The following is an 18428-nucleotide window of genomic DNA, read 5'->3' on the forward strand; positions in this document are numbered from 1 at the left end:
TTGAACACAAGATTTGATTGCAAATATTCCTTCTTCATTCAGTCACTCTTGCGCTGTGGGACTCCGTCATTTGAGCTGTAATTAAGACTTAAATGACGGTAATCTGTACCAATAAGCCATCCACTTAAGCAGAAGTTAACATAATCACATGCCTCCTGGAAATTACCACCAAACACAAATGAGAGGCTGACAAAATGCATGTCTTGATCTCAATAAAGCCAGAGAAAAGAGATGCATCGTACCAGCAATGAGTGAGCTCAATTCAGTCATCTCTATGCCAGTAATGATAGCTTATGATGAGGTTATGATCCCTATTCCAAAGATTGTGCCCATTTGTTTGTGGTGTGTGATAGTGAATTAATTCGTTGAACCAAGATGACTTACACAAATTGCTCTCCTTCCACTTCCCCACTGCTGCTACAGTACAGCATGATTAAAAACTGAACTAATGGTGTTAATCTGAGGGAAAATAGGTTGAGAGCCCTGAGAGAGGCAGCAGGATGTAGCGTGGGGACCGTATTCAGTGGCTTATGGCTGGAGGAGGTTGCTCTGCAGGTATCAAAAAGCTGCAGGTAACAACATGTCTCTTCACTCCTCTTCACATCCTCTGTCGCTGTCTCAGCACAGCAGAGTCCACCCGAAGGAGCACTGGATGACAGCCCAGATACTTTTAAATTTGTAATTTTATTGAATCTGAATTTGTTTTATTTCACCTTTATTTAACCAGGTAGGCTAGTTGAGAACCAGTTCTTCGACCTGGCCAAGATAGAGGAAAGTAGTGCGACACAAACAACACAGAGTTACACATGGGATAAACAAACGTACAGACAATAACACAATAGAAAAATCGCAGCCAAAGGAGGAGTTGGCTTTGGGGTGACCAGTGAAATATACCTGCTGGAGCACATACAATGGCTGGGTGTTGCTATGGTGACCAGTGAGCTGAGATAAGGCGGGGCTTTACCTAGCAAAGACTTATAGATGACCTGGAGCCAGTGGGTTTGGCAACGAATATGAAGCGAGGGCCAGCCAACGAGAGCATACAGGTCGCAGTGGTGGGTAGTATATGGGGCTTTGGTGACAGAGCGGATGGCACTGTGATAGACTACATCCAATTTGCTGAGTAGAGTGTTGGAGGCTATTTTGAAAATGACATCACCGAAGTCAAGGATCGGTAGGATTGTCAGTTTTACAAGGGTATGAATGAAGGATGCTTTGTTGCGAAATAGGAAGTCGATTCTAGATTTAATTTTGGATTGGAGCTGCTTAATGTGAGTCTGGAAGGAGAGTTTACAGTCTGGCCAGACACCTAGGTATTTGTAGTTGTCCACATATTCCACATAAGTCAGAACCGTCCAGAGTAGTGATGCTAGTCGGGCGGGCGGGTGCGGGCTGCGAATGGTTGAAGAGCGTGCATTTAGTTTTACTAGCATTTAAGAGCAGTTGGTGGCCACGGATGGAGTGTTGTATGGCATAGAAGCTCGTCTGGAGGTTTGTTAACACAGTGTCCAAAGAAGGGCTAGAAGTATACAGAATGGTGTCGTCTGCGTAGAGGTGGATAGAGAATCACCAGCAGCAAGAGCGACATCATTGATGTATACAGAGAAAAGAGTCAGCCCGAGAATCGAACCCTGTGGCACCCCCATAGAGACTGCCAGAGGTCCCGACAACTGGCCCGCCGATTTGACACACTGAACTCTGTCTGAGAAGTAGTTGGTAAACCAGGCGAGGCAGTCATTTGAGAAACCAAGGCTGTTGAGTCTGCCGATAAGAATGCGGTGATTGACAGAGTTGAAAGCCTTGGCCAGGTCGATGAATACGGTTGCACAGTATTGTCTTTTATCGATGGCGGTTATGATAACGTTTAGGGCCTAGAGCGTGGCTGAGGTGCACCCATGACCAGCTCAGAAAACAGATTGTATAGCGGAGAAGGTGCGGTGGGATTCAAAATGGTCGGTGATCTGTTAACTTCGCTTTCGAAGACTTTAGAAAGGCAGGGTAGGAGAGATATAGGTCTGTAACAGTTTAGGTCTAGAGGGTCACCCCCTTTGACAAGGGGGATGACCGCGGCAGCTTTCCAGTCTTTAGGGATCTCAGACGATGCAAAAGAGGTTGAACAGGCTAGTAATAGGAATTGCAACAATTGCGGCGGATAATTTTAGAAAGATTGTCCAGCCCAGCTGATTTGTAGGGGTCAATTTTTTGCAGCTCTTTCAGAACATCAGCTATCTGGATTTGGGTGAAGGAGAAATGGGGGAGGCTTGGGCAAGTTGCTGTGGGGGGTGCAGATCTGTTGACCGGGGTAGGGGTAGCCAGGTGGAAAGCATGGCCAGCAGTATAAAAATTATTATTGAAATTCTCGATTATCGTAGATTTATTGGTGGTGACAGTGTTTCCTAGCCTCAGTGCAGTGGGCAGCTGGGAGGAGGTGCTCTTATTCTCCATGGACTTTACAGTGTCCCAGAACCTTTTGGAGTTTGTGCTACAGGATGCAAATTTCTGTTTGAACTAACTGCCTGTGTATAATGGTTCCTAACTTCCATGAAAACTTGCATATCGCGGGGGCTATTCTATGCTAATGCAGTGCACCACAGGATGTTTTTGTGCTGGTCAAGGGCAGTCAGGTCTGGAGTGAACCAAGGGCTGTATCTGTTCTTAGTTCTACATTTTTTGAAAGGGGCATGCTTGTTTAAGATGGTGAGGAAAGCACTTTTAAAGAATAACCAGGCATCCTCTACTGACAAAATGCTGCCATTATCCTTCCAGGATACCCGGTCCACGTCGATTAGAAAGGACTGCTCGCTGAAGTGTTTTAGGGAGCATTTGACAGTGATGAGGGGTGGTCGTTTGACCACGGACCCATTGCGGACACAGCCAATGAGGCAGTGATCGCTGAGATCCTCGTTGAAGACAGCAGAGGTGTATTTAGAGGGCAGGTTGGTCAGGATGATATGTGCCAGTGTTTACAGATTTAGGGTTGTACCTGGTAGGTTCCATGATAATTTACGTGAGATTGAGGGCATCTAGCTTTGATTGTAGGACGGCCGGGGTTTTAAGCATATCCCAGTTTTGGTCACCTAACAGTACAAACTCTGAAGATAAATCGGGGGAAATTAATTCACGATATGGTGTCCAGCTGGGGGCTGAGGGGGGTCTATAACATGCGGCAACAGTGAGAGACTTATTTCTGGAAAAGTGGATTTTTAAAAGTAGAAGCTCAAACTGTTTGGGAACAGACCTGGATAGCATGACAGAACTTTGCAGTAGATTTCAACTCCACCCCCTTTGGCAGTTCTATCTTGTTGGAAAATGTTGTAGTTGGGGATGAATATTTAAGCCAGGATTCAGACACAGCTAGGACATCAGGGTTGGTGGAGTGTGCTAAAGCAGTGAATAAAACAAACTTAGGGAGGAGGCTTCTGATGTTAACTTGCATGAAACCAAGGCTTTTACGGTTACAGAAGTCAACAAATGATAGCGTCTGGGGAATAGGAGTGGAACTGGGGGCTACAGGGCCTGGGGTAACCTCTACATCACCAGAGGAACAGAGGAGGAGTTGTATAAGGGTACGGCTATAGGCTATAAGAACTGGTCGTCTAGTGCGTTAGGGACAGAGAATAAAAGGAGCAGTTTTCTGGGCGTGGTAGAAGAGATTCAAGGCATAATGTACAGACAAGGGTATGGTAGGATGTGAGTACAGTGGAGGTTAACCTAGGCATTGAGTGACGATGAGAAAGGTTTAGTCTCTGGAGGGACAAGTTAAGCCAAGTGAGGTCTCCGCATGTGTGTGGGGTGGGATGAAAGAGCTATCTAAGGCATTTTGAGTGGGACTGAGGGCTCTCCAGTGAAATAAAACAGTAAAAACTATCCAAGACAGCAGAAGACAAGGCATATTGACAGAGAGAGGCATAAAGCAATCACAGGTGTTGATCAGGAGAGCTAAGACAACAACGGGTAAATGGCGATGAACGGGCAGAGCGGGTTAGTTAGGTACATACAGGACCTGAGTTCGAGGCTGACAGGTAAACAAAATAAGGTACCGTGTTAATGAAACAGTCCAGGGGGCATCAGCTGTGTAGCCGAGTGATCATAGGGTCAAAAGAGCAGCAATAGGTGAGTCAGGGTGCTGTTTGGTAGTCACTACTACGCTAGGCGAGCATGGGACACAACGTTCAGAAAAGCTAGCGGGCCAGGGCTAGTTGTTCGACGACATCGTAACAGAATAGCCTGTTGAGACCACATCGGGCGATCACATCGGCAGTCCTGTCGTGATGGATCGGCGGGCCTCCGTGTCGACAATAAAGGGTCCAGGCCAATTGGAAAAGGAGGTATTGTAGCCCTAGAATTAGCTAGTATATGGACCTAGCTCGAGGCTAGCTCAAGGCTAGCTGGTGCTTGCTTCGGAACAGAGGCGTTAGCTAACAGTAGCCACATGTTTGCAGCTAGCTAGCTGCGATGATCTGGAGGAATGATGCGGTGTAATGATCCAGAGCGGTAGGAATCCGGTGATATGGTAGAGAGAAGCAGTCTGATATGCTATGGGTTGATATCGCTCTGTGCAGACTGGCAGGTGTTGTCCGAGCTAAGGCTGGTTGATGACGGGGAAAAAAGGCAAGGACCGCTAGCTGTGGCTAACAAAGACTAGTAGCTAGTTAGCTGGCTAGCTCCTGATGGATGTTCCAGTTATAAGGAATAAAAATAGCAGATCCGTACCACATTGGGTGAGGCGGGTTGCAGGAATGTATATTTAATTTGTAGATAGAAAGTTAGATTAAGATATATACTAAAAAGACTGTCTATTTACATGGGATAAGACAAAGATAGACATACACGTCCTACTGCAGCGCCATCTTGGTTCAAATTTAACTGGGAAAGTCAGTTAAAAACAAATTCTTATTAAACAATGAAGGCCTACCAAAAGGCAAAAGGTCTCCTGCGGGGACGGACGGGGGCTGGGATAAAAAACATATATATATATAAATTTAGGACAAAACACACATCATGACAAGAGAGACAACACAACATAAAGAAACAACAACATAGCAAGTCAGCAACACATGACAACACAGCATGATAGCAACACAACATAACAACATGGTAGCAACACAACATGACAACAACATGGTAGGAACACAACATAGTAGCAGCACAAAACATGGTACAAACATTATTGGACACAGACAACAGCACAGGGCAAGAAGGTAGAGACAACAATACATCACGCAAAGCAGCCACAACTGTCAGTAAGAGTGTCCATGATTGAGTCTTTGAATGAAGAGATTGAGATAAAACTGTCCAGTTTGAGTGTTTGTTGCAACTCGTTCCAGTTGCTAGCTGCAGCGAACTGAATAGACGAGCAACCCAGGGACTGTGTGCTTTGGGGACTTTTAAAAGAATGTGACTGGCAGAATGGATGTTGTATTTGGAGGATGAGGCCTGCAGTAGATATCTCAGATAGGGGGAGTGAGGCCTAAGAGGGTTTTATAAATAAGCATCAACCAGTGGGTCTTGCGATGGGTATACAGAGATGACCAGTTTACAGAGGAGTATAGTGATGCAGTGATGTGTCCTATAAGGAGCATTGGTGGCAAATCTGATGGCCGAATGGTAAAGAACATCTAGCCGCACGAGAGCACCCTTACCTGCCGATCTATAAATTATGTTTCTGTAATCCAGCATGGATAGGATGGTGATCTGATTCAGGGTTAGTATGGCATCTGGGGTGAAAGAGGAGCGATTGATTACAATAGAGGAAACCAAGTCTAGATTTAACTTTATCCTGCAGCTTTCATATGTGCTGAGAGAAGGACAGTGTACCGTCTAGCCATACTCCCAAGTACAGTACTTGTATGAGGTGACTAACTCAAGATCTAAACCCTCAGAGATAAACTCAGCAAAAAAAGAAACGTTTCAGGACCCTGTCTGACGAAGATAATTCGTAAAAATCCAAATATCTTCACAGATCTTCATTGTAAAGGGTTTAAACACTGTTTCCCATGCTTGTTCAATGAACCAAAAATAATTAATGAACAAGCACCTGTGGAATGGTCGTTAAGACACTAACAGCTTACAGAAGGTAGGCAATTAAGGTCACAGTTATGGAAACTTAGGACACTAAAGAGATCTTTCTACTGACTCTGAAAAACACCAAAAGAAAGATGCCCAGGGTCCCTGCTCATCTGCGTGAATGTGCCTTAGGCATGCTGCAAGGAGGCATGAGGACTGCAGATGTGGCCAGGGCAATAATTTGCAATGTCTGTACTGTGAGATGCCTAAGACAGCACTATAGGGAGACAGGACAGACAGCTGATCGTCCTCGCAGTGGCAGACCACGTGTAACAACACCTCCACAGGATCGGTACATCCAAACATCACACCTGCGGGACAGGTACAGGATGGCAACAACAACTGCCTGAGTTACACCAGGAACGCACAATCCCTCCATCAGTGCTCAGACTGTCTGCAATAAGCTTAGAGAGGCTGGACTGAGGGCTTGTAGGCCTGTTGTAAGGCAGATCCTCACCAGACATCACCGACAACAACGTCGCCTATGGGCACAAACCCACCGTTGCTGGACCAGACAGGATTAGCAAAAAGTGCGCTTCACTGACGAGTCGCGGTTTTGACGAGTCGCGTTTTGACGAGATGCACTGCAGTACTTAATGCAGCTGGTGGCCACACCAGATACTGACAATCAATCTAAAGATACAATTACAAAATGTCACCACTGTAGGCATATCTATTTCCACTTTATGAAAAATTAACAAGATACAGGTATTATATATATATATATATATATATACATATACACACACACACACACACATATACACATATACAGTGCCTTCGGAATGTATTCAGACCCCTTGACTTTTTCCACATTTTGTTACGTCACAGCCTTATTCTAAAATGTATTAAATAAAAAAAATCCTCAGCAATCTACACACAATACGGCATAATGACAAAGCGAAAACTAAAATACCTTATTTATAGAAGTACTCAGACCCTTTGGTATGAGACTTGAAATTGAGCTCAGGTGCATCCTGTTTCCATTGATAATCTTTGAGATTTTTCTACAACTTGGAGTCCACCTGTGGTAAATTCAATTGATTGGACATGATTTGGAAAGGCACACACCTGTCTATATAAGGTCCCACAGTTGACAGTGCATGTCCGAGCAAAAACCAAGCCATGAAATCGAAGGAATTGTCTGTTGAGCTTCGAGACAGGATTGTGTCGAAACACAGATCTGGGGAAGTGTACAAAGACATGTCTGCAGCATTGAAGGTCCCCAAGAACACACAATTCTTAAATGGAAGAAGTTTGGAACCTCCAAGACTCTCCCTAGAGCTGGCCGCATGGCCAAACTGAGCAATCGGGAGAGAAGGGCCTTGGTCAGGGAGGTGACCAAGAACCCGATGGTCACTCTGACAGAGCTCTAGAGTTCGTCTGTGGAGATGGGAGAACCTTCCAGAAGGACAACAATCTCTGCAGCACTCCAACAATAAGGCCTTTATGGTAGAGTGGCCAGATGGAAGCCCCTCAGTAAAAGGCACCTGACAGCCCGCTTGGAGTTTGCCAAAAGGCACCTAAAGACTCTCAGATCATGATAAATAAGATTCTCTGGTCTGATGAAACTAAGATTTAACTCTTTGGTCTGAATGCCAAGCGCCACGTCTGGAGGAAAGCGGCACGGACTGGGAGACTAGTCAGGATCGAGGCAAAGATGAACTGAGCAAAGTACAGAGACATCCTTGATGAAAACCTTCTCCAGAGCGCTCAGAACCTCAGACTGGGGCGAAGGTTCACCTTCCAACAGGACAACGACCCTAAGCCCACAGCCAAGACAATGTAGGAGTGGCTTCAGGACAAGTCTCTGAATGTCCTTGAGTGACCAGCTAGAGCCTGGACCTGAACATCTCTAGAGAAACTTGAAAATAGCTGTGCAGCAACGTTCCCCATCCAACCTGACAGAGCTTGAGAGGATCTGCAGAGAAGAATGAAAGAAACTCCCAAATACAGATGTGCCAAGCTTGGAGTGTCATACCCAAGACTCAACGCTGTAATTGCTGCTAAAGTTGCTTCAACAAAGTACTGAGTAAAGGGTCTGAATACTTATGTAAATGTGATGTCATTTTTTTTTTTTATTAGCTAAAAATGTCTATAAAACAGTTTTTGCTTTGTCATTCTAGGGTATTGTTTGTAAATGAATGATGAAAAAAACAATTTAATCAATTTTAGAATAAGGCTGTAACACAAAAAAGTCAAGGGGTCTGAATATTCTCCGAAGGCACTGTACATTACAAATTTCAATAGTTCTCTTTGCTCTACAAAATTATTAAGTTACCACTTGACAATAATACTCGTAAAGTGGCTTGTAAATATTTTAGTCAATGGGGTCCAGGTCTTGAATAGGAGTGTGGTTAAATTAAGTGGAATATGTCCCTTGAGTGTATGGTCATTGTCCCTTGGTCATCCGGTGTCCGGCCATGCATCTTGCTGAATGACCAGACGGAGCAGAAGGTCAGACACCGGGTGCACTGAGATGTGACAAGAAACATTATAATGGCCCTTGTTAATAGCCTCTTTCTCAGTTCCCATTCTGTGGGAGAAAATGACATGGTCATTTCTGAGTCTTGTTTGTCCAGCATGCATGAGGTGAGGTCACAGGAGATGGGGTTAAAAGGTGTGGGTTGTGTTCTGCTGCTGGCTCATTGGTCAGGCCATCAGCGATGTTACGGAGAGCTGCAGGATCGATTCCCAGCCATGCCTGCCGTAGCATCCATACAGTAGGCTATTCTTAGTTGCAGGTTGAGAAATGGGCTGTGTAGCAGATGCTGCGAATCTTCATGTTCTCTGTGTCATGTTGTGGTGTTGGATGTGGGCGTGAGCTATCTGGGAAACAGTCCATGTTTTATGCCTGAGAAGGTTATACACAACACCAGTGCCAACAGAAAGCCTGGATTTCAAATGGATTACATGTAGATTTTGTGTGACTGGCCTACACTCAATACCCTATAATGTCAAAGAGGAATTATGTTTTTAAGTATTCAACCCCTTTGTAATGGCAAGCCTAAATAAGTTTAGGAGTAAAAATGTGCTTAACAGGTCACCTAATAAATTGTATGGACTCACTCTGTGTGCAATAACAGTGTTTAACATGATTTTTGAATGACTATCTCATCTCTGTACCCCACACATTCAATTATCTATAAGGTCCCTCAGTCGAGCAGTGAATTTCAAACACAGATTCAACCACAAAGACCAGGGAGGTTTTCCAATATCTTGCAAAGAAGGGCACCTATTGGTAGATGGGTAAAAATAAAAAAGCAGACATTGAATATTATTGTAAGCGTGGTGAAGTTATTAATTACACTTTGGATGATGTATCAATACACCCAGTCACTACAAAGATACAGGCGTCCTTCCTACCTCAGTTGCCGGAGAGGAAAAAAACCGATCAGGGATTTCACTGAGGCCAATGGTGACTTTAAAACAGTTAGAGTTTAATGGCTGTAATAGGAAAAACAGAGGATGGATCAACAACAATATTGTAGTTACTCCCCAATACTAACTGAAATGACAGAGTGAAAACAACAGAATACAAATATTCCAAAACCTACATCCTGTTTACAATAAGGCACTAAAGTAAAACTGCTAAAAAATGTGGCAAAGAAATTAACTTTATGTCCTGAATACAAAATGTTATGTTTGGGGCAAATCCAACACGTCACTGAGTACCACTCTTCATATGGTGGTGGCTGCATCATGTTATGTGTATGCTTGTCATCGGAAAGGACTAGGGAGTCTTTTAGGATAAAAATAAATGGAATAGAGTTAAGCACAGGCAAAATCCTAGAGGAAAACCTGGTTAAGTCTGCTTTCCAACAGACACTGGGAGACAAATTCACCTTTCAGCAGAACAATAACCTAAAACACAAGGCCAAATACACTGGGGTTGCTTGCCAAGATGACATTGAATGTTCCTGAGTGACCTATTTACAGTTTTAACTTAAATTGGCTTGAAAATCTATGGCAAGACTTGAAAATGGAAATCTAGCAATGACCTCAACGCCATCAAACACCTTTTGGATGAATTGGAACACCGACTGCGAGCAAGGCCTAGTCACCCATCATCAGTGCCCGACCTCACTAATGCTCTTGTGGCTGAATCGAAGGAAGTCCCAGCAGTAATCTTCCAACATCTAGTGGAAAGCCTTCCCAGAAGAGTGCAGGCTGTTATAGCAGCAAAGAGGGGACCAACTTTTGGTCATGCAGTGTATGTAAATTAGATATTTCTGTACTTCGTTTTCAATAAATTTGCCCCCCCCCCAAAAAAAATGGGTTCACCTTGTCATTATGGGGTGTTGTGTGGAGGTTGGTGAGAAAAACAAAAATATTTAATCCATTTTGAATTTAGGCTGTAAAACAACAACATTTGGAATAAGTCAAGAGGTATGCATACTTTCTGTTGTGGACAGCAAAGCCACAGACAGTCATATGTCTTCAAGGTCTCCACTTTTGATCAGTTAATTAAATTGTCTCTCTCAGGACAACTCTGTTTAATTGAGGATTCAGCTTAATAAGAAGTGGGTCATTACAGAACTAATGATTCCACCAGAGAGGGGGAGATGAACCCCCCTACCACAGTCCTGTTTTCACGACCATCACTTCACACACACCACATCAACCGCTGCTAGGACCTCAGACTGAGACAATTTAACACAAACAGAGAATTAACATAATGGGTATAATACAATTGTCTCTGGGACTTTAATCGCGCCAATGTTGTTTTACATTAGCCAGAGAGTGGTTTCCTGCTGCTCTCATTATTTCTAATTATGAACATTTTTATAATTCTAGGGATTGTGATACTTCACTTTTCAGTAAGCTTCAGTCAATTTACCTACAATGGTTAAAAAACGTGATCAGATATCCACATGTCAGAGGTGGTTAAGACCGGTTAAAGGGATGGCTGTATGAGCTTCAGAGGGATGTCAGGCATAATACCAACTGACAGTTGGCACCGTGGGTACTAGGGATAAAACTCCCATCGGCCAAGGCAGGGAACCAGCCTGCTGATGTCCTGCATGCCTCCTGCACCCAGGTAGGACTGGACTGACCAACACTATTCAGTAGCTACTAGCTAAAATCAAAAGCTAGGACTGATTATACTACCTTACTGATAATACAAATGTAAATACTAAATGTGGAGGCTGAATGTGGTAAACCTTCAAAGCCACCCTAGCTAACACCTAACAGTCAGGTCTAAACTGTAGGCTATATTTGTCGTTCAAAGAGTGGATAGGTAAAGGAGAGCCAGGCTCAGCTTCACATGCACATTATCTTTTAGGGGAAATTACGCAATGCTTAAAAAAAAAAGAAGAAGCTAAATCCCCTGATATGAACTCAGTCACATCGGGAGGTGATTAGGGGTCAGTAAAGGAACAACTGGACAGTGAGATATTACACGCAAGTTTGCTGTAGTTTGTACTGTAGGCTACATACTTTGTCCTTAACTATCGCAAATAAAAGATAGTAAAATCCAACAAGAAACACTGTTTGAAGAGACTCCAGTTATTTCATTGATTTCTTTATTTGTCCTTCAGGGAAATGCACGGTTCAGCAACGCTACTACATACAAATAGCCATACAATAGCAATTTATTTTTTGTTTTTGTTTCAAGGTGTTTAATAAATTCGGACATATGATATACTAAGACGTGTGTAATTTATACTCGTTTGCAGTTACACTCTTAGAAATAAAAGGTTCTGGATAGAACCAAAAAGGGTTCCATGCTTGCCTCATATATGGCACCCCTTAAGGTTATATATATAACTGAAATTGGTTCCATATAGAACCCTATATGGAACCCAATGGTTCTATAATCGAACCAATGTTGGGTCAGTGAAGACGAACCCTGGGGTTCTGATCAAAGAACTCTGCAAAAGGGTTCTATATTGAACCTATTAGGTTGCCATACAGTATATGAAGCAAGCAATACAACCCTTTTTGGTTCTATCCAGAACCTTTTTTTTTCTCCAAAGTGTAGATTCTGCAGTTGGCAAAAAACTCAACACTGCTCATCCATTTTGAAATGAAAAACATAAGCCAGAAACTAATGACTCTGAACAGCTGCTTGTTTCTGGTCCAGGAAAACTACTGCACATCCATTGCAGAAAGAAAAACACATGGTTTTGCATAGCTCCGTTGTAATGTAGATAAGGCACTTCATCAAGTACTTGATTCAGGCATTTTTATCATATAATCAACCTTTCCCCTGGTCAAGTCCTCTATATTCAATACTTCATATCTGAAAGCACATTACTCAAACAACATTTTTTAAACTTTGTTAAATCACATACAGTATGCTCTCTGTATAAATCTGCCCGCCTATCTTTTGGCATAAGTCTCATTTTCAACATTCTTGAAATATTGAAGTAGTCTTCTTGTGCATATTGCAACGGGCCCAGACTCACACGTTGTCCCATAACCCCACACAACCCAGTGTTTCTCAAAAAGACCAATAATTGTGCAATGGTTTGGGGTTATGTGGAGGAAAAGGCAACACGTTGTCAAAAAAAAAGAGAAAGAAATTGTTCAAAACTGAAATCTGTCTGGGCAGGTTGTAATATAGTCACTTTCTTGGAGGTTGGCACTGTACCAAAGGTAACATGTACAGGTACATTTGACGTTGATGTGAAAATGGTTATTCCGTCATATGGAAGATAGCATCTCCCCTCTCCTCTAGTCTCACACATTTAGAGGAGGCAATAGGCGGTGAATGGTTACCAACCGTCATCAGCTAGCTGTTAGGAGGAAGTGAGAGTGTACCTGGAACAGCTCTTTGTAGGACTGTAGTCCTGTCCGTAGGATGACAGCAACCTGTCTGTCAGCTCTATCCAAGCTGGTCCTCATACTGCTTTCTGAAACAGTCTCCAGCAGGGAAAAAGTCCCAGAGCCTTTCCTGGTACATCTTCCACACGTATGACTCCTGGAGGAAGCAGACAGACAAAAAGACTGGTCAATCTATAGCAGCAGATGAGCCGAGCCTAAAAACTGGTGAGTCACAGTTAACTTTGGGTCCTGATATGACAACCTTTTCACAGGACAAAGGGGTCAAAAGAGTGACAAGATCCATACCTGACCGGTGTGTTCCGTCTCATCTTTGTTGATAAGGTACATCAGGAAAAACCTGTCAAGTCAAATAGAGTTCAGATACATGCAAATTACCACTTGATCCACAGTCATGTTTCACTTGCATCATTCAACATCTCAAAGACCAACTGACCTCTTTCACAACTACAAATGGCTATAGCAGGAGGAAATGAAAGTCTCATGCAAGCATAATGTTCTTGATGATCTTAGGACATCCATGTGTCTTATCCTCAACCATCAGAGTACTGAGTCTATGTTCCATTGCACACTAAATCAAAATGTATGATGCATACATAAGATGATGTCACACACCTATTTTCCAACCAACCTAAACAAATGAGCTAATAAGGTTAGCGTTCTATCCTCCTCCAGTTGACTGAGTGGGCAGATGAAGACCACGTGGCTTCCTATTTTCCAGCTAGCTAACACAGAAACAATAGATGAGCACTGAGCTTATAGAGGGTGGAAGAATGCTGGCTCTGAGGGGCACTGTTTGTATTTTTTTTTACTGGGGCATAGATACCATCAACTGTTGTGTAAAAGCCATCCATCAGGTGGTTTAATAGTAAATAAGTGGGTATACAGTGAGGGAAAAAAGTATTTGATCCCCTGCTGAATTTGTACACTTGCCCACTGACAAAGAAATGATCAGTCTATAATTTTAATGGTAGGTTTATTTGAACAGTGAGAGACAGAATAACAACAAAAATATCCAGAAAAACGCATGTCAGAAATGTTGTAAATTTATTTCGCATTTTAATGAGGGAAATAAGTATTTGACCCCCTCTCAATCAGAAAGATTTCTGGCTCCCAGGTGTCTTTTATACAGGTAACGAGCTGAGATTAGGAGCACACCCTTAAAGGGAGTGCTCCTAATCTCAGCTTGTTACCTGTAAAAAAAGACACCTGTCCACAGAAGCAATCAATCAATCCGATTTCAAACTCTCCACCATGGCCAAGACCAAAGAGCTCTCCAAGGATGTCAGGGACAAGATTGTAGACCTACACAAGGCTGGAATGGGCTACAATACCATCGCCAAGCAGCTTGGTGAGAAGGTGACAACAGTTGGTGCGATTATTCGCAAATGGAAGAAACACAAAAGAACTGCCAATCTCCCTCGGCCTGGGGCTCCATGTAAGATCTCACCTCGTGGAGTTGCAATGATCATGAGAACGGTGAGGAATCAGCCCAGAACTACACGGGAGGATCTTGTCAATGATCTCAAGGCAGCTGGGACCATAGTCACCAAGAAAACAATTGGTAACACACTACGCCGTGACGGACTGAAATCCTGCAGCGCCCGCAAGGTCCCCCTGCTCAAAAATACATATACATGCCCGTCTGAAGTTTGCCAATGAACATCTGAATGATTCAGAGGACAACTGGTGAAAGTGTTGTGATCAGATCAGACCAAAATGGAACTCTTTGGCATCAACTCAACTCGCCGTGTTTGGAGGAGGAGGAATGCTGCCTATGACCCCAAGAACACCATCTCCACCGTCAAACATGGAGGTGGAAACAATATGTTTTGAGGGTGTTTTTCTGCTAAGGGGACAGGACAACTTCACCACATCAAAGGGACGATAGACGGGGCCATGTACTGTCAAATCTTGGGTGAGAACCTCCTTCCCTCAGCCAGGGCATTGAAAATGGGTCATGGATGGGTATTCCAGCATGACAATGACCCAAAACACACAGCCAAGGCAACAAAGGAGTGGCTCAAGAAGAAGCACATTAAAGTCCTGAAGTGGCCTAGCCAGTCTCCAGACCTTAATCCCATAGAAAATCTGTAGAGGGAGCTGAAGGTTCGAGTTGCCAAACGTCAGCCTCGAAACCTTAAACTTGGAGAAGATTTGCAAAGAGGAGTGGGACAAAATCCCTCCTGAGATGTGCGCAAACCTGGTGGCCAAGTACAAGAAACGTCTGACCTCTGTGATTGCCAACAAGGGTTTTGCCACCAAGTACTAAGTCATGTTTTGCAGAGGGGTCAAATACTTATTTCCCTCATTAAAATGCAAATCATTTTATAACATTTTTGACATGTGTTTTTCTGGATTTTTTTGTTGTTATTCTGTCTCTCACTGTTCAAATAAACCTACCATTAAAATTATAGACTGGTCATTTCTTTGTAAGTGGGCAAACGTACAAAATCAGCAGGGGATCAAATATTATTTTTACCTCACTGTAATTATGCAGGAAGACGAAAGACCTGTCGGCTAATTGATACTTCAGAGACGAAAAAGTCTAGCTTTTAAGTGCTGGGTTACATTCAGTCTAGATACTCACAGGTAGTTGGCCAAGTTGTGCTCTTGTAAGGTGTGTGTTTCAAAGCCGTGAGGCGTCGTGTCAAAGTAGTCATTACCGATGCCACAGATGAAACATTTGGTCTGAGGAGAAAAATAGATTAAACACTCAAACATTGTCGTCTGTTGACCTGCACTACAGATGAAAGTAAACCAAACTCTCTCACCTCCATATCCTCTTTCACTTGCTCCTGTTGGTCTCTCAGCTCTCCAAAAGCATCAATGATCAGACCTACGGCCACACAACCAACAGTGAAGATGTCTCTTTATGGACAGGGCAATTTAACACAATTCTCCTCCCCCCACAGCTTTTTGTATTGCGTGTAAAATATTTAAATGGTTGAACAGCATCTGACTATGGGAAGCAGCATCACTTTAGGCAGTGGTGTAAAGTACTTAGGTAAAAGTACTACTAAAGTAGTTTTTTGGAGTATCTGTACTTTACTATCTGTACTTTACTATATATATATATATATATATATGTCCAACCAATCCCGTTAACGGGATTTTCTCGAAGGGGTCCTAAAAGGAAAGAAATTAACTTTTAACAAGGCACACCTGTTAATTGAAATGCATTCCAGGTGACCATCTCATGAAGCTGGTTAAAATAATGCCACGAGTGTGCAAAGCTGTCATCAAGGCAAAGGGTGGCTACTTTGAAGAATGTCAAATATATTTCTTTAACACTTTTTTGGTTACTACACGATTCCATGTGTTATTTCATAGTTTTGATCTCTTTAATATTGTTCTACAATGTAGAAATTAGTTCAAATAAAGAAAAACCCTTGAAGATGTGTCCAAACTTTTGACTGGTACTGAATATTTTTTTTCCCCTTTTTCTTCGCAATTTCATGATATCCAATTGGTACTGTAGTTAGTCTTATCCCATCACTGCAACTCCTGTATAGACTCGGGAGAGGCGAAGATCGAGAGCCATGCGTCCTCCGAAACACGACTCTGACACACTGCTCGCTTAACCCGGAAGCCAGCCACATCAATGTGTCAGAGGAAACACCGTCCAACTGGCGACCGTGTCAGCGTGCATTCCCCCGGCCCGCCACAGGAGTCGCTAGAGTGTGATGGGACAAGGACATCCCGGCCAGACAAACCATCCTCTAACCTGGACGACGCTGGGCCAATTGTGCGCTGCCTTATGGGTCTCCCGGTCACGGCCGACTGCGACACAGCCTGGGATCGAACCCGGATCTGTAGTAATGCCTCTAGCACTAATATAAAACATTTTTGACAACTTTTAGTTCACTAAATTCCTAAAGAAAATAATGTACTTTTTATTCCAAACATTTTCCCTGACATCCAAAAGTAAGTTTTTTGATTGCTTAGCAGGACAATAAAATTGTCAAATAATTCACGCACTTATCAAAAGAACATGTGGTCATCCCTACTGCCTCTGGCCTGGTGGACTCACTAAACACAAATGCATCTTGTGTAAATAACAAGAAAATGGTTTTGAAATTATTTATACTTTTACTTAAGATACTTAAGTATATATTAGCAATTACATTTACTTTTGATACTTAAGTATATTTAAAACCAAATACTTTTACTCAAGTAGGATTTTACTGGGTGACTCACTTTTACTTGAGTAACTTTCTATTAAGGTATCTATACTTTTACTTACCACTTGTTTTAGGGTACAGGCTATATCTGTCTGTGTGTTCTGGACTTACTGTGAGGTGAGCAGTCAGTTTGAGTGTCTGTGGGAGAGACATGAGGCTGACTGATTGTCTGAGGTGGAAAAACCATTGGAAAGTTTGAGGCTTTCTGACTGTGAGAGAAACATTACTGTGTGTAAGGGCCTGGTGGAGACAGACAGACCGAGCTATGGGTCTCTCTCTATGGTTGATTAATCCCCTCCCTACACAGCCCTTTCCACAGCCCCTTCCAGCCCACAGGGAGCAGGGTGACTTTGACACCTGGGAGCCAGAGTGACACTTACCCTGCTGGGTCTCACCCTGGTCCACTTCGCTGTCCCAGATACTGCCTCCTGTGACCCAGACTAGTACAGTACGTACCCTGTATGATGGCCAGCAGGATGACGATGACAAAGAAGAAGAAGGTGATGTCGAAGAGGATGCGGTAGAGCTCGTACGGGTCGCCCGCAGGGTCCTCGATCTCATCCCCGATTCCACCCCCTGCCCTCACACCAACGTACATGTGGAACAGGTAGCACTGATGGAGGAGAGAGAGACAGAGAGAAGGTGAGAAAGAGAGTGAGGCTGGATGGAAATGGAATAGATCCATTCACAAGGCACCAAACAGGACGGTTAAACTGGGCTGGTGTTTAATTTATAGATTTTTTTACTCCCCACATTATGATGTTAGTGGAAAAATCCAAGGACTCACAGTCATCATGTCGTCACACTTCATATCGGGCTGGTTGTCATCCTCACTCTTGTTGTAGAACTTGCGGAAGAAGTTGAAGGCCACCACAGTGTACAGATAGACCACCACTGCCAGGAGACCTACAGTCAGAACCAGCTGAGACAGAGAATACCTCAGGTTACTTCCACTGTGATGTACTTTATCTCTATGGTTAATACCAAGGCAGAACTAGAGCTCTGACTCAACACTGACCCCCCTGTTGCCTGGTGGCCAAACTGCACCCACCTGTTTGCCATTGTGGGTGACCGAGGACAGGATGGTCCGGAGGGTCTTGAAGCCCATGGCGATGTCCAACAGATGGGCAGCGAAGAAGAAGTTGTTGTAGTGACCCAGGATGGACATGGTGGTGTACCACACCAGGTACAGGAACGACTGTAGGGACACACAACATAGAAACAGATGAGTCAGATCAAGTCAACAATAATGTGGTGTTATCATATACCAAATTATGCTCTTTGTAAATGTGTAACACTTACATTGTCTGTAAACACCACACCCATTTTCCAGCATTGGTACTTGGTGTCAATAGAGCTCAACCTGTCAAAAGAGGTGGATTGATGTGA

The 18428-nt window shown here is 43.4% G+C and overlaps 1 protein-coding gene across 1 annotated transcript in view; it reads right to left on the bottom strand.

Annotated features, from left to right (window-relative positions):
- Positions 1 to 11577: 11577 nt before the first annotated feature.
- LOC115162368 (ryanodine receptor 3) overlaps positions 11578 to 18428 on the bottom strand; it is a 163443-nt gene continuing 156592 nt past the window's right edge. The window contains exons 97-104 of the mRNA XM_029713600.1: positions 18342 to 18402; positions 18091 to 18237; positions 17827 to 17961; positions 17496 to 17652; positions 15630 to 15694; positions 15446 to 15546; positions 13144 to 13195; positions 11578 to 12994 (exon numbers count right to left, since the gene is read on the bottom strand). Of these exons, the coding sequence (XP_029569460.1) occupies positions 12899 to 12994; positions 13144 to 13195; positions 15446 to 15546; positions 15630 to 15694; positions 17496 to 17652; positions 17827 to 17961; positions 18091 to 18237; positions 18342 to 18402 (814 nt within the window). The 3' untranslated portion in view covers positions 11578 to 12898. The remainder of the gene's footprint in view (positions 12995 to 13143; positions 13196 to 15445; positions 15547 to 15629; positions 15695 to 17495; positions 17653 to 17826; positions 17962 to 18090; positions 18238 to 18341; positions 18403 to 18428) is intronic.

This window comes from Salmo trutta, chromosome 25, assembly GCF_901001165.1.
Source record: "Salmo trutta chromosome 25, fSalTru1.1, whole genome shotgun sequence".
In the NCBI taxonomy this organism is placed as follows: Eukaryota; Metazoa; Chordata; class Actinopteri; order Salmoniformes; family Salmonidae; genus Salmo; species Salmo trutta.